The sequence below is a fragment of the Mirounga leonina genome, unplaced genomic scaffold (assembly GCF_011800145.1).
Source record: "Mirounga leonina isolate KUSES-001 unplaced genomic scaffold, KU_Mleo_1.0 Mir_115, whole genome shotgun sequence".
In the NCBI taxonomy this organism is placed as follows: domain Eukaryota; kingdom Metazoa; phylum Chordata; class Mammalia; order Carnivora; family Phocidae; genus Mirounga; species Mirounga leonina.
The window spans coordinates 40,138,441-40,154,150 of NW_023270268.1; the positions used below are offsets into that span (position 1 = coordinate 40,138,441).

Genomic DNA, 15,710 nt, shown 5'->3' on the forward strand with positions numbered 1-15,710 from the left:
GTTTTGGGCCAATGTCTCCATCTTCATTCTCGTCCCTATATCCGGGTTGGCTTCGCTCCAGCATCGTGCCTTTCTATACAAATCAAGCTTCTTGCCTCGGGAACTTTGGATAGGTTATTCCCTTTTTTTTTTGTTTTGTTTTTCAAGGAACATTTAATAACAAGGTAGATAACGTATACTTATCTCACATGGTACTTTTATATCACTGAAGCTAAAGCAAAACATCCTTTTCATTGGGTAAAAACGGCCTGCTTAATGTGTGTACATTGCAGTGCAATTTAAAAAAATACTGTAATTTCAGAACTTCAGAATTTGTCAGTGTTCTCTTTTTTTCATATGGGAAAAGAAAATGCTTTTGAAAATTATTTGAGGCTTGGACAAAAATTCCGTCGCTATATTCTTAGGATCACTCTGTGGAGTCTTCATGATTTGGATGACATGAAGGAAGCTTCAAATTCAACCTTTTAAAGAAGACATTCCAGCTAGCATGATCTCATCAACCAGGAGTATGTTGGTGGCAATCACAGTGCAGGAGTGAAGAAGCTGTTTCTTTACACAGTAGTTATCCCATAGGCCCACTTCGGCGGCTACCATTGGCTCACCTGTGTTTAAGTCCACCCCCACAAGCTGACCTGATTCTGAATGTTCTGCTTGAACTTTAGTGTTTCCTGAAGGTCAAAAGCAGAGTTCTGAGCAAGTACCTTGGGAATAATGAGTAATGCATCAGCAAACGCTTGAACTCCCAGTTGGGCCCTGCCCTTTACACTGGGCTTGTACTTAGTCAAGGCTTCTGCCATTGCCACTTCCACTGCACCTGCACCCGGAACTACACAGCCATCATCAATAGCATTTTTAACAGCCCTCAAGCCATCTCTTATTGCATCTTTGATTTGAGTGAGTGTGTGCTTATTTGGTCCTTTGATCAATAATGTGACAGAGCGAGGATTGTTACATTTCTCAAAAAAAGTGAATTTCTCTTCTCCCAATGTATATTCATAGACAAGTCCTGCATATCCCAAACAATCAGGATTTAGGTCATCAAAGGAATTTAGAGCTACTCCACTGCAAGCAAGAGTCAGCCTTTCCATAGTTCTCCTTTTAGCTCTATGCAGAGCTACTATACCTTCTTTTGCAAGAGCATCTAAGGAAGAGGGGTCAATTCCCTTTTGGTTAATAACAATGAATCCTTTATCTGAATCACCACAGACTTTCTTTTTCAGTTCTATTATTTTTTAAACTCTATCTTCAATGAATTTCCTTTCAGCTTTTACAAGTTTCTCTCTCTCTTCTGCACTCTTGTAAAAAAACCCAGAATTCACTTCTGTTTTCTCATATTCTAATGACACATTGCATGTCAGGATGTATGCATCTTCTACTCTTTTTTTAATATCCTGATGCCATGCCCCATGGCCCGAAACAAGACCTCTGATTAAGCTTGTATCAGTTTCAGATTTATGTTTCATCTCCATGATCTCAACCATGAGGAGGTCGATAGGTTCATCTTGTTTTTTAATGGCCAAAATGGAGTCCACTATAGCCTCTGTTAAGATATCAGCAAGTTCAGCATGCACTTTAGTATGTAGAGATGTTCTGGCCACATCTATAAGTGTTTCCCTGTCCATTTCTTTGCTTACTTTGACTTGTTCCAAAAACTGAAGTGCATTTTCCTTTGCAGCTTCAAATCCTTCTGTTGTTATTCTGGGATGAAGACCTTCAGAAATGTAGAGATCCACCTGTTTCAGTAGCTCTCCAATGATTAAAACATTGGAAGTGGTACCATCACCAGTTATGTCATCTTGGGCTGTTGCTACTTTGGCTGTTAAGGAGGCTGTTGGGTGTTGAATTTGCATTTCATGAAGCAGCACATTGCCATCTTTAGTAAGCTTGATGTCTCCAGCACCAGAAACAAGCATCTTCATGGTGCCCTTAGGCCCCAAGTTGGTCCTCAGCACGTCCTGCTGGCCCTGGGCCGTGCTGATGTTCACCGCCAGCGCCGCCTGGGCTCGGGCCACCTCAGCATTGGGTTTCAGGGTCTTCACGGCTGCCATAGCTAACCAGCACAGGAAGAGGAGGAGAGCCGGCTTGCGGAGGGCCCAGAGCCCGCTCAGCGTGGCCAGGGGGCATTTGCTGCCCCGGTCTTCTGGACTAGGTTATTCCCTTTTCTGACATACTCTTCACTCAGACCTTCACTCTTTCCCTGGCTCTTCATAAGGTTGTATCCTTCTTAATCTTGAGATATCACTGCAAGCCTCCCTCTCAGAAACCCCTTCTATGACTGCATTATTTAAGGTAACCATGTCCACCCCATGCTTTCAGCTGTTCTCTATCACATTACTTTGCCTGTTTCAGAATACTAACCAAAAGTTGTTCTTATTTATTGGGTTTTGTGTGAACATTAGTTTTTTTTTTTTTCCCCACCAAAATTTAATCCCCCAAAGGGCAGCTATCTTCTTGTTTTCTTCTTATTGTTCCTTGTCTTGCTCCTTTCATGAATGGGGGGGGGTTCTACATACTTGTGTATAGTTAGGTTCTTAGGTGTGAGTCTGTGTGGCTTATGTTCTAAAATATGCAGAAAGATGGACATTACTTAGAGTCAAGAATAGTATTCTATTGCCCTAAAAATTGTGGTGTCCGAGACCAACCCCCTCTACCATCTCTCAAAATCCCAACACAGCCAGTTTTTCTTCAGAAAAGCATTGAATCGGATCACTGTTTCTTGGTTTGAATACAAAATAAACTTTATGGCTTGGGCATAAAAAAAACATTACTGTAAGAGAAATATGTCTTAATATACCAAAAATACACTGAATGAACATTCAGGAGTGCAGCAAGATGCTTACACTGTGAAAAGCACATGGGAATTGAAACAGAGGAAATAGCAGATTCATGAGTCCCATCTCATACAGATTTGGGGGAATCAGATCATAAATTAAAAGGTGACAAAGTTCTACAAACTAAGTTTCTTATTCTCTTTTGTACTTTATTTTTGTTTTACTTTTCTGCTTTTAAAACACACATAGTTAAATTTATGTAAAAATGTTCATTCTTTGTTCCCCAATGTAGTATGTGATTATCAAATTAAATAGATAAAGATAAGTGGCTTTAAGTACCTTTGTGGAAGGATTAAGGTAATTTCTACCATATACACTTACCTTCCTGAGGAGGACCTTAGACCTCTCTTTCAGTCAGTATGCTGTGAGTCTGAAAATTGGCTCCAGTTGGCAAACTGAGCACAGGATTGTGAGTTTCCGTTAGAGAAGCTGACCTTGCCTTCTGCTCACCCTACTTTCATCTCATTTGATTATAAATATTAAGCAACACCCTGTTACATCTATGCTTATCTCTCTCTGTCCCTTATGGACATTAGCCGTCTTCATGGATTCCTGAAGATCAGCTCACCCTGGACTTTATGCTGCTGACCTTGCTATTTTTATGGGGGTAATGACTTCTACCTTACTTTTGATGCTGAAGTACTGCCAACTGGATGGGGAAATTGAGGCACTCTGAAGGGAAATTAGATCCTTTTTGGAGAGTCAAGGAAACTTCATGTTATTTGAGACTTAAAGGGTGAACAGATTGGAAATTTAATCCACAGGACTCCTCTTGAATAAGAACAGGTTAGTAGAGAGGTTACTCAGATCTTTACTAAGCTTTACTAAGCTTTCTAGTATGAGGTATTGTCATGTACTCTGGAAACACTCTGTGCTTTTCATGAAAAGTATGTTCATTGTATATTCTTGTTCATTACCATCTACCCTTAATTCTTCTCTTAAGCAGTTTGCATTACATTATAAGCCACATACATATCTATCTATCTATCTAGAGATAAATAAACCAGTATTAGTTTACATTTTTAATGAATTCTGTCATATTCTAATACATGAGAAAATAGTTGCCATCATTAAAGTTATTTTTAACAAATTAGTATCTCCTTTGTAGGAATTACAATTTTTAAATCTTTAAATAGGAGAATGTTTATATTTATGTGAAAATGATATGCCAATAGTGTGAATGCTGTGCATTTATACTTTGTTAGTCTTTAAAAGTCAAATGTAAGGGGAATACTTTAGCAGCAGGTCATGTCGGCACCGATATTTGCATTTTTTTATTAGGTAGCTTTCTGAAATTTCAAGTATCAGATTGTCACTATTCAAATGTTTTCTCTATGCAAAAAAAAAGTTCTTATTTTCCTCTTTTATATTGCTAAGATTTTTTTAATTCCAGAGATAAAATTTCAATAGGCAGAATATGTCTGCCAACTCAAACTTATATTAGATTTGAATCTACATTTTAAAATATGTGTGAGTTGTTAAGCAAAAGCCTATCAGATCTTAAAAAAAAAAAAAAAAAAAAGCCTATCAGATCTCTGTTGCAGTAGAAGAAAGGGGAAAGAAATGGGAAGGAATAAATATATACAGAATCAAGTTTAGTCGAATAATTCATTTCTCAAGCTTAGAACTTTTTTAAAATATGTGCCTGCCAATCTATTGAAAACTTGCATATACTTGGTGCAGAATATTCTTAGAATTAAGCTGTCCTTTCTCGTGGTGCTTTTAAAGGGTAAATATGAGCCAGTCCATGTAAAATATATTGCACATAGCATCACAGAGACATATATGCATATATGATTGTTCCTTATTAAATGTAAGCTTCATTTAAATTCAAATCTGATAATTTACTGTGATTTATGGTCTAGATTTCTGAGCAATTAAATATGTATTGTTATTCATAAAATGCACACATACTAATAAAAAGGAAACTAATTCTTGGAAGAAAGATAAACAGCAATTGCTAACATGGTATTTAAATTCATGAAGTAGAGAAATGGAGAAATGATTATGATTGATGATAAACTGTAAAAGCAAAAATATTATTAATCCCCAGGACTTCAATTCAAAAATTATGCAGGCATAGTAAAGGGGAAAAAGATTTTCAAGGTTACAGTATTCCAGAGTTTTATTAAAGAAAAATGTAGTGGATTATATTACCAAAAATTATTTTTTAGATATTACAATACAGTTGAAATGACTTCATACATATTTATTTTATAGTCGAATTTAAGTAGGTCATTCATAGAAAACAGTTATATATCTGCTGAAAAGCTAGGAAAACTCAAGTGTTGCAATCTGTCAGGTCTATCAAAGAGCTAATGGAAACAGAAATTTCAAACGCGTGTGACCTATTGAGATCCTCTATGAAGAGAAAATCAAGATGGTTCCATTCTTTACATTTCATTTATGCTTAAGACCTCACATCATTTCAGAAATCACTCACACTGGTGGTGATGCCTTCTCTCTAGAAAGAATTCACTCCCTCATGTGTGGGAGGGTGTTATCTTCAATGAGGGAGGAAGACAAACTCTTAAGTAACACACTCTAAGGCTCAAAAGTAGGCTTACATCATGAATAGAGGTGAGAAGCCACTCACCACAGGAAACTGATACAGATAGAAGCAGAGGGCAAGGGACGTGGGAGCAGACTTAGTCCACCAAAGAATTCTGTCATTTGACAAAAAGAAAAAAAAAATTTTTGTAGTCTTCTTATAAGTAGACTTTTCCAACTGCATTTTCTTGGTGGTGATTTTTAGAAGAGCAACAGTAATAATATTGTTTTAACTCTATGCTTATTTTCAAAATTTAAGCCAGTAATATCAAGTATTAACCATTCCCATAAAAACTTCAATATTTTTGCCTCACATAAAATGCCTAAAAACTCCCTAATATTTTTAAGTGGATTTTAAAGTGACTTGCTTGGTTGCAAGGGTAGGGATTAATAAATGGGTAAGTTTTAAAAATGTAAGAACTATTTTTACACTGCTAAAAAGATTTCTGTAGCACTATTTGGGATACACTGGTTTGGGCAATGCCCCTTATAATGTTCTCCATTAGCCCTTGCTAGACTTCAGTCTGGATGGTTTGTAGGCAAGTAACTAATCCCACCACAAATTCCGTATCAAAAGAAAACTAAGAACCAAAATATCTTGAGTTTCCAACAATTCCTTCTTAAGTACACAGGTGTTTCATTGAATAGTTCCCTTATCACAAATCCTAATATCTGACCCACGAAAGCAAAAATAAAATGAATGTGCCCAGGTGAGGGTGCAGGAAAGGACTCTGTTTTTGTAACATCTTCTGAAGGAAAGCCTGTGTTGGCCTCTCCCACTTCTATAATTAAGATGTTAGAAATATTTAGGTTCTGACAAAACATGGACATACTGCCAAAGTGGAAGGGCACACATTTAATTTGTCTTTTAGGGAGGGTCATTTGATTTGCATTCATCTATCAAAATTGTATAGTTTAAGTCTTTTTACTAGTAGAGATCAGCTAATTGATATATACAATCAGTTCGATTCCTTTATTAAAAACCCCCTTGAACAGAGTTTCTCTACATTTTGATAGTCTAGTTTCCTCTGGCAAAGCCTCACTTTTTATGGGCATGGTGGTAAATTTATGTCAGCTTCTGGATAAGCCTATTAGAATTCTGGGCTTTTTTGACTTTTTAGCATTTATTTTCAATTTCTGTGCTGTTTGGATGCTGATAACAGTAGAACAGCATTCCTACTGAAGATATTGATTTAAATTTTTAAACATCCATTGAATGTCTTGTGTTCATTCTGTTACTGTTGAGGTTATAAACAGAGTTATTAAAACATGAGAAATATTAATATTGATTCCTCTTTGTTAAAGAGGTTAATTTTTCACAATTTTTTTTCCCAAGAAAAGGAATCTTAAGTAAAGGCTTTTATATTTAGGAGACATTATATGGATAGCTATCCCTCTATTAAGAAAACAGAATTCAGGGCGCCTGGGTGGCTCAGTTGGTTGAGCGACTGCCTTCAGCTCAGGTCATGATCCTGGAGTCCCGGGATCGAGTCCCGCATCGGGCTCCCTGCTCGGCAGGGAGCCTGCTTCTCCCTCTGACCCTCCCCCCTCTCATGTGCTCTCTCTCTCATTCTCTCTGTCTAAAAAAAAAAAAAAAAATCTTTAAAAAAAAAAAAAAAAAAAAAAAAAAAGAAAACAGAATTCATAGCTCTCCCTGTCTTCCCCATACCTATATTTCTCACTCATGGCCTGCAGAAAATTGCCTTGCCTTTTAAGGAAGAAGAATGGTATAGGAGAAAGGATACATATATATATATATGTATATATATTATATATATATATATATTTTTAAAGATTTTATTTATTTATTTGAGAGCGAGAATGACAGAGAGAGAGAGAGTATGAGAGGGGGAGGGTCAGAGGGAGAAGCAGACTCCCTGCTGAGCAGGTAGCCCGATGCGGGACTCGATCCCGGGACTCCAGGATCATGACCTGAGCCGAAGGCAGTCGCTTAACCAACTGAGCCACCCAGGCACCCCGAAAGGATACATATTTGAAACCAAAATGAGAACCAAACAATCTGTGTCGAAGTCATTTAGATAAGACTGTAGACCACCCATGTCAACCTCACTTTGTTGTTTTTTCCAATAAATCTTTTCCAGAGAAAGATAGATGGTAAATTAATGAATAATTTCACTGGTTTAAAAATTACCTACAGATCAATTTGTGTGAGACAACAATTTACTCACCAGCGCGAATAGTGTAATTTACTTATTAAGACTTACAGTCGAGACCCCTATGTCTCTGTTTCCACCAATCCTAAACCATTATTCTAGGAGCTTTGCCCTCCTGTCATACCATTTCTTGCCTTGTTAGTCTGTCTCTAAGCCATTAGACGCTAGATCACAAACCTGAGGCATTGCTAAGACTCTCTGGAGGTGGTATTCTCCCTTACTCCAGAGCTTCTTTAGATTTGGTTTAATAGGCTGTCTGGTAGTATTTGGGGAGATTCAGACAGACAGACAAACAGACCAATACCAAATCCAGAAAGCAAACCTGTGTTCAAGTTCTAGCTTACTGTTATGGACTGAATGTTTGTATCCCCCCAAAGTCATATGTTGAAACCATAACCCCAAATGTGACTGTATTTGGAGGTAGGGTCTTTACTTATGAAAGTAATTGAGGTTAAATGAAGTTGTAGGCGTAGGGACCTGATCTGAAGTGAGTAGCATTCTTATAAGAATAGATACGAGACAGCTCTCTCTCTCCCTTACATGGGATGACACAGGGAGAAGGTGACCATCTGCAAGCCAGAAAGAGAGATCTTACCAAAACCCAACCGTGCTGCTACCCTGACTTCAGACTTCCAGCCTCTAGAACTGTGAGAAAATACATTTCTGTTGTTTAAGCCCTTAGTTTGTGGTATATTGTAGTGGCTGTCCAAGCTGACTAAGGCATTTCCTAAGGAGCTAAATAGATAATCATTGGCAGGTTGTTTAATCTCTTGAATCGCAGTTTTTTTTTTTATTTATGATTTATAGATAAGTACACTGCTCTGCATATTCTGCAAAAATTTAGTGGCATTAAGTGGGAATGTATTTTAAAAAGCTTTTCAGGAAGTAATGTACTTTGTAAATGTTGGTAGTTATGGTTTCACCATTATTTTTAAATTCTGGTTGTGATTGTAGCTATCAGAATGGACTAATCTGGCTTCCCTGATTATTAAAAAAATAATTGTCTCTTTTTACTTTGTTTTGGAAAATTAGCTTTGCTCCAAAGCAAATTAAGAAATAAGAAAACACAATGTTGGGAGGCAATTCTTCATGACTATTTTCATATTCATGGTCAAGGCTTTGTGAGTGCAGAGCACTGACAAAATTGGTTAAGGATGAACAAACGGTAAACAGGCATTGGAAGCTAGAGATAGGGCATTGCCTTAAAGCTTTACCACCCCCTGAGCTCTTTTCAAAGCAGTGAAACTAGGGATCTTCTTCTCCCCTCCCCAGAGAAGATGTTTACATTCCAGAGCAGAAGTGTCTCCCTCCAGAGGGGAGGACACGTGAATGTACCAGCATGAGCTCCGACTCATAATTTCGGGGTTCTTTCCTGTGGTGTAACAGCATTGCGTGTACAGTGTAACACGAGGCTCTTCCCACAGGGCACCCTGGGGATTGTGTCCAGGGAGCTGCCACCAAGAGGCCCTGTGAGTCTGTATTAAACAGTGTTCTCTGATCCAGGGGTTCTTATCAGAATACACACACACAAGCGCACATCCCTAAATTCAAATACACACACAGCTGCTGCTTTGCATCATGACTAAGATATGTACAAATTTAGTTTTACTAGTTTTATAAGATAACAGCCGTCCCCCAACAACATGGTTCAAGTTCCAGTTAGTATGGCATAGCAACTCCAAGTGCTTTTACGAAGTCCTTGCCTGCTAGCTCTTCATTTAACACATCACTGTATAAATTAGATGCCCATCATCATGAGTGACCAGTCACTTCCCTTCTTCCAAAGTCGGCCAGGGATTGGTCACTGTGTATCTGCTACTCAGTTCACAGACGAACAGCATGGCATGCACTTGTGCTGCCTTCGAGGCATTCGTGATAGACTCATGTGATGTTTTACAAAAATGGATAATCAGAAAAAGGAATTGGCCTATTCAAGTTCAGCAAGGAAATTAAAGGTGATGATGTTAGAAGTGGAATTCTAACCGAATAGGGATGATATTGTTGCATTTGAGACACTAGACATACGGCCAGAAGAGCAAGACAAGGAAGATGTCCCAGAGGAAGTGACACTGGTGGAGAAAAAACAAAACAAAACAAAAAAATCTTTACACTATAGGAACTCTCAGAAATATTTCATGACATTAAAAATACAAAGGATAAAATGTGAGAATGTGATCCAAACTTAAAAAGGAGTATGACAATTTGTCAAGGCATAGAAAAGATGCTCATTACAAACTCTAAGCTATAGGACTATTCACAGTCCCACACTACCATGCAAAGCGAGGACTGCCTATATATAAATGTAACAGATGAAATCATATAAACAAGATGCATGAAATATAAGACTGCTTCTACACTGACAGTCACAACTTAGAACCCTCCTGTCATGTAATGTTCCAAGTGGGAACTGAGATTTGTTTCACTATCAGAATTTAGAATTCTGTATTTTTTTTCTGCAGTATTCCTTATAAGAGCTAAACTTTCACTGTTGTGCCCTTTCAAAAAATTTCATAATTCCCCAGTTGACTTTCCAAGCAACTAACCCTGGGCTGTATGTTTGGGTCTTTTTCAGACTTAGAACCCAAATATCTCATTTATATCTGGCTAAGATTTTCAAATCTCTCATTTCTATAGGACTGTAAAATTTCCCTTGTGGAATTTCAACAATAAGATTTACAGTGCCCACTTACCTTTAATATTTGGTAAATAAAACATGCATATTTTAAGGGGTGTTTTTCATTCAGGTATTGAACTTGCCCATTATTTTAAATGCTCTCTGGATTTTGAGGATTCTGTATATTTGATAGCCTGTGTTTGCTATTTTAAGATAACTATGCTGCCAAAAAACAGTTCTGAAGCAAAATGAGTTATCAGAGAGCTAAAAGGTATACCCTGAGTTACTCTGTATCTGATTAGGCCACGACGACGTTGCACTCTGTTCAGTTTTAAGAAGTCTCTTACAATTTCTGCTCCCACTATAAACTTTCCAGCTGTCATGATTCTTCTAAAAGTGGCAGAGGGAGCCACTGGAACAATAGAGAAAAGAGGAAATAAAGCATGTCATGGTCATGGGAAGCCATTGCCTTATGGCTTAGCCAAGGACTTTAGTCACAGTCTCCTACTGACTTGACTTGTGACCCTGTGGAAGTCTCCTGATCTGTCTGGGAATAGTTTCCTCTTATGTAAAAAGGAACGTATTCACCTGAATGGCCTCAAATGCATGTACAGCCTTATAAGCATCATAAGCCTATGAGGTTATAGCAAACACATGAGAAGTCTTCTAAAGTCTAAAAGAAAAAATAAATTCAAAATGCTGACATGATAGAAAAACTTGCTTGTGTTATTTTCCAAAAAGTGCAATGTAGTACTTATCTTGCTTAACATGTTGACAGTTCTTCAAATACTTGGACGAACAAGACTGCATACCTTCTAAGGCTCTACAAACTAAATGGTACCAGAGGTTATCTAGGGTCAATTCACTGTCAAGTTAACTTCTTTGCTTGCTTAAACTTCTCTTGTACATGGGACCTGGAATAGAACCAAACACAGCTTGCCTGCCATTTTTAATAGATTTTTCTGTGCTTGTTCACTAGATAAATTAACAAGTAGAGATTGTGCCCTTGGTTCTTTTTTTTTTTTTCTTTTCTTTTCTTTTCTTTTTGGATATATTCTCCACCACATCCTACTCAGAGCTATAAATAATTTCATAAACCAAGTCCAATCACATCACTAGCCCCCTCCCCCCACAAACATATTAATTTTCATTTCTGTGAACTTGACAGTTACTCTCATTGTCTAGAATTACAAACTCTTTCCATTCAAATACCGCCCATCCTTAAAACCTCAGTGCAAGCCCATGTACGCTAAGAAATGCTTTTTACATATGCACATGCACACACACACACACACACACTTCCTTCAGCAATATTCTTTTACATTCTCTTCAAAATTATTAACATTTTTCCTAGTCTAACATAAAGTGATATCTCATTTGTTCTAATTTGCATCATTTTTCTCACCCACGTTTTTCATCTATAAACTTCCTAATTCATAGTATTTGTTAATCTTAAAATGGATTTCATGACATTTTCCTCATTGGTTTGAAAGAATTATTTTTTATTCTTTTATATTCTTGTCAGTTTTATACATTACAAATATGACTGCGCAGTTACTTATCTTTTAACTTTGTTCAAAGTGTACTCAAACAGAAATCCTTTAATTATACATGCTTGTGTTATTTTCCAAAAAGTCTAGTTTCCAAAAGTGTTAGTTTCCAAAAGTTTAAGTCCATTTTTTTCCCTACCTCTATGTAACAAAAACATTACTCTTTATTTTCTGATATTGATAATTTTGCCTGTGATCTTTAAACCATTACCCTGTGTGAAATTTTTATATGTAGGCATAAAGTGACAGTCATTTTTATCTTTGGAAATCAGTTTTCTGGGCATTATTTTCCAAAAAGTTCAGCTTTTCCAGTGACTTTATTGTTGTTGTTAAATTTTTATTATAAAATTTCTAAAAACAAACAAACAATAGTGCAGTGGATCTTTTGTACCTATTACTTAGCTTCAACAATTATCAATATGTGAACAATCACTTATAGATTCTGCCCTCAGTTACTCAGCTCTCACAGTTCCCTCATATCTTAGGGTAAATCCTAGACCTTATGTCATTTTATCCATAGTAAGTCAGGATTTATAAAAACATATTTTTAGGAGATAAGTTTTAAAATCTCATTAAACTACTATGATTATATCTAATATTATCTCATATTGAGTCATTCATGTTTTTTCAAATGTCTCACACATTTTTGTAATTTACATTTAGTTTGTTTAAGCCACGTTAAACAAAAGCCCTACATTTTACATTTTATTGATAAACTATTTAAGTCCTTTAATATCTATAACATATTTTCTGAAGAAATGAAGTCATTGACTCCATAGACTTTCCTTACCCTGGATTTTGTTTCATGCACCACTATTTAATATGTCCATCTATTCCTTATATTTTCTACAAACTGGCAGTTAAATTTAAAAGCTTTGTTCTTTTAAGCATAGGTTCTTTAAGCATAGGTTCTTTAAGCATAAGTTCACTTTTGACCAGAATATTGTCTAGGCTGTGGTTTATATCTCCTGTTGCGTATCACCAGCAGGCAAAATATGTCTCTTTTTGTAATGTTAAGATCAATCACTGTGGCGAACCTGTTCCATGCATTATGAAATTCCTCATTTTTAACATTTTTTTTCTAAGGGAACAGTGAAAAATATACTCCAAGTATAACCTTACTCAGGATACACATTTTGGTAGAGAGAGAGAGAAGGGAATGAAGAAGGGACAAGCCAATGAGGGAGAAGAAATTTAAATTTAAAAATAAATTAAATTTAAAAATAGATTAACAATATGACCAACAGATATGATCAGGCTAACAAGAAAAAGTGACAAAGAACAAAGAACACATAAAAATACTTGCATTTTTACTCTTTCACCAACAGTGTCTGATTCATGCATAATCATTGATACTGGAAATTATCAATCTTATTCAAATGTATATCAATATGATAGGTAACCTAGTTAGTTTTGCATACTTAATAATCATTTATTATTATTTTTTATTCTTTTATATTCTTGTCAGTTTTATACATTACAAATATGACTGCGCAGTTACTTATCTTTTAACTTTGTTCAAAGTGTACTCAAACAGAAATCCTTTAATTATACATGCTTGTGTTATTTTCCAAAAAGTCTAGTTTCCAAAAGTGGAACCGCGCTGTGGTAATGAAGATTTCTTTTCTTAATCCATTGAGTCCTCACATTGTATCAGTCAGGTAGCCTATAATTATGTCTGCATCACAGTGGAGGAAACTAAAATACAGTGAGGTGAAGTAGCGTGCAAATCACACAACTCTCAAGTGGCAAAATAGGGATTCACATCGAAATAGCCTGGTTTAGGAGTCTGTACTTGAACCATTAGAATATACGGCTTCTGCCAGAAGAAGAACCCAAAGATAGCTCATATCATTAAATTTTGCTTAGGAAAAATTATAGTAATATATATGTTGACCAAATAATTTTCAAAATCATGCTGTAGAATAGGAAGAAAGTTCAACAGCACTTACTAAAACATTCCCTACTTCTTCAGTTGATCCTATTTGCATAGCTTATTCCTCATACTGATGATTTAAAACACCACAAAGAAAATTGGCCTCTGGCCAATATGCTCAGACTATTCCCATAAACATGAAGGGTTTAATTCAAACTGAAAAGTAATTTGAAAAGTAGAATCTCATTTCCTCCTTGCACCTAGAAATAAGCCAAATCACGCATTTTTAACAAACTGACAGAAATGAAGAGCTTTATATTAGTGGCTAAACCCACAAAGCTGGCAAAATTCTCAAAGCAAGAATATAATGGTAATAACAATTTTTAAGATATCGACATAAATAATAATAATCTACTTAAAATTTTTGATAAACATTCCATGAAATGGAGTATCAATTCTAAAAGCCTATAATAGTACAGTCTTTGCTTCCTTAATTCTTGTTTTGTTTTTCTTTTCCAACCCACATCTAATTTCCTTAAGTCTGAGGGGTCATAAGCTTTCCTGCGTACATAGTAGGGCTTTTATTCATTGAAATACCAGAACACTTAATAATTAGCATGGTAGACTATAATAATTTACGATTTTGTCATTATTGATATCTGATTGGAAACAAATAAATCCTAGGTTTCAAATTAGTAAATCATTCATCCATGGATAAAGTGGCTGACAGGGCGCCTGGGTGGCTCAGTCATTAAGCATCTGCCTGTGGCTCAAGTCATGATCCCAGGGTCCTGGGATCAAGCCCCACATCAGGCTCCCTGCTCGGCAGGAAGCCTGCTTCTCCCACTCCCCCTGCTTGTGTTCCTGCTCTTGCTATCTCTCTGTCAAATAAATAAATAAAATCTTTAAAAAAAAAAAAGTGGCTGACAACTTTGCTTTTCACACAGCTGTTGAGTAGAAAATGAGCACACATGTCTCCAATACTGGAACAGAGTAAAGATTTTCATTACTGGTAGATAAATTGTGTGAAATAGTATATATATGTGACTTTATATCTCACTGCTCAAAATGTATTTGACTCTCCACTAAAAAAGTTTTGTTTTCATTATTCCCTTCAGAAGGATTCAGTAACCAAGTTTCCCTTTTAGTAGACTTGCTTAAAGATACATTCTGAACTTAACTTCATAATGTATAATAACATGAATATTAATCATTCATAATCATAGGGTTTATCGATCAAATCGGTTTTTTTCATTCAACAAATTTTTATTGAGAACAAAGTCTTTATCAGGGACTGTTTTTTTTCCTGGTTTCTTTCAGAAGTTGGTCAGATGAATACTATTTTACCCTCGAGCACAGATTCGACTCCATCCCCACACACTCTGCCAGAATTACCTCCTAGTCAGCAGGGAGCAGGCTTCCAGGGAGACAGGAGCATTTGAAATCTGTGCTGAGAATATAGAGTTGAAGAGGGTTGCAATTATTTTCCAGTGAAACACCAAACATTTATCATTTTTTTGAGATGATTCCCTCTTATTGACACCGGGGGTTGTCCTGTTACAAAGTTGCTATATTTTTAAATCAGTATATTATTTGAGCTTCTCCTCTCTCATTAAAAAATGATGAATACAATACACTGAAACTGTAACACCATTTCCACTTGCTAAATAGAGAAGCTCTTTTGTGACCACTTTAAAAGAACACACACAGGAATACGGTGCAGTGACTATCAAATTAAACTAATGCACATTCAGATTCTATTGGTGAGAATGCAGGTACAACATTTTATCATGTCCTTCTTTGGCATTATTTGTTGTTTACCTTTAATTCCTATTATGTTTTATATTATGGCATATATAGTTAAAGATCTGAAGGTTGAAGTCAACTCCCTGAGGACAATTTACGTCCTATTTTCCTCAAAGGAAAATAACTCTTCCTATTCCATTTAAAAATATGTGGGACTATATTTAAATCTTTAAATGAAGAATATAATTTCTCTCTAGAAATATGAATTACCAAAACTAATTTAGAAAGTGTAGGATATCTATAGAGCAATAACAATAAAAGAAACCCTTTTGCTGTTTAAGTCATCCCAGAATGTACAGAAAGAAGAGA

General features: G+C 36.1%; 1 protein-coding gene across 1 annotated transcript; it reads right to left on the reverse strand.

Annotated features, from left to right (window-relative positions):
• Positions 1-449: 449 nt before the first annotated feature.
• Positions 450-2,063, reverse strand: LOC117999994 (T-complex protein 1 subunit zeta-like). Its single transcript, XM_034989455.1, is given in 2 exon segments — positions 450-662; positions 665-2,063. Coding segments are annotated over 2 exon segments (1,590 nt in total). The 5' UTR covers positions 2,049-2,063; the 3' UTR covers positions 450-456.
• Between the last annotated feature and the right edge of the window lie 13,647 nt (positions 2,064-15,710).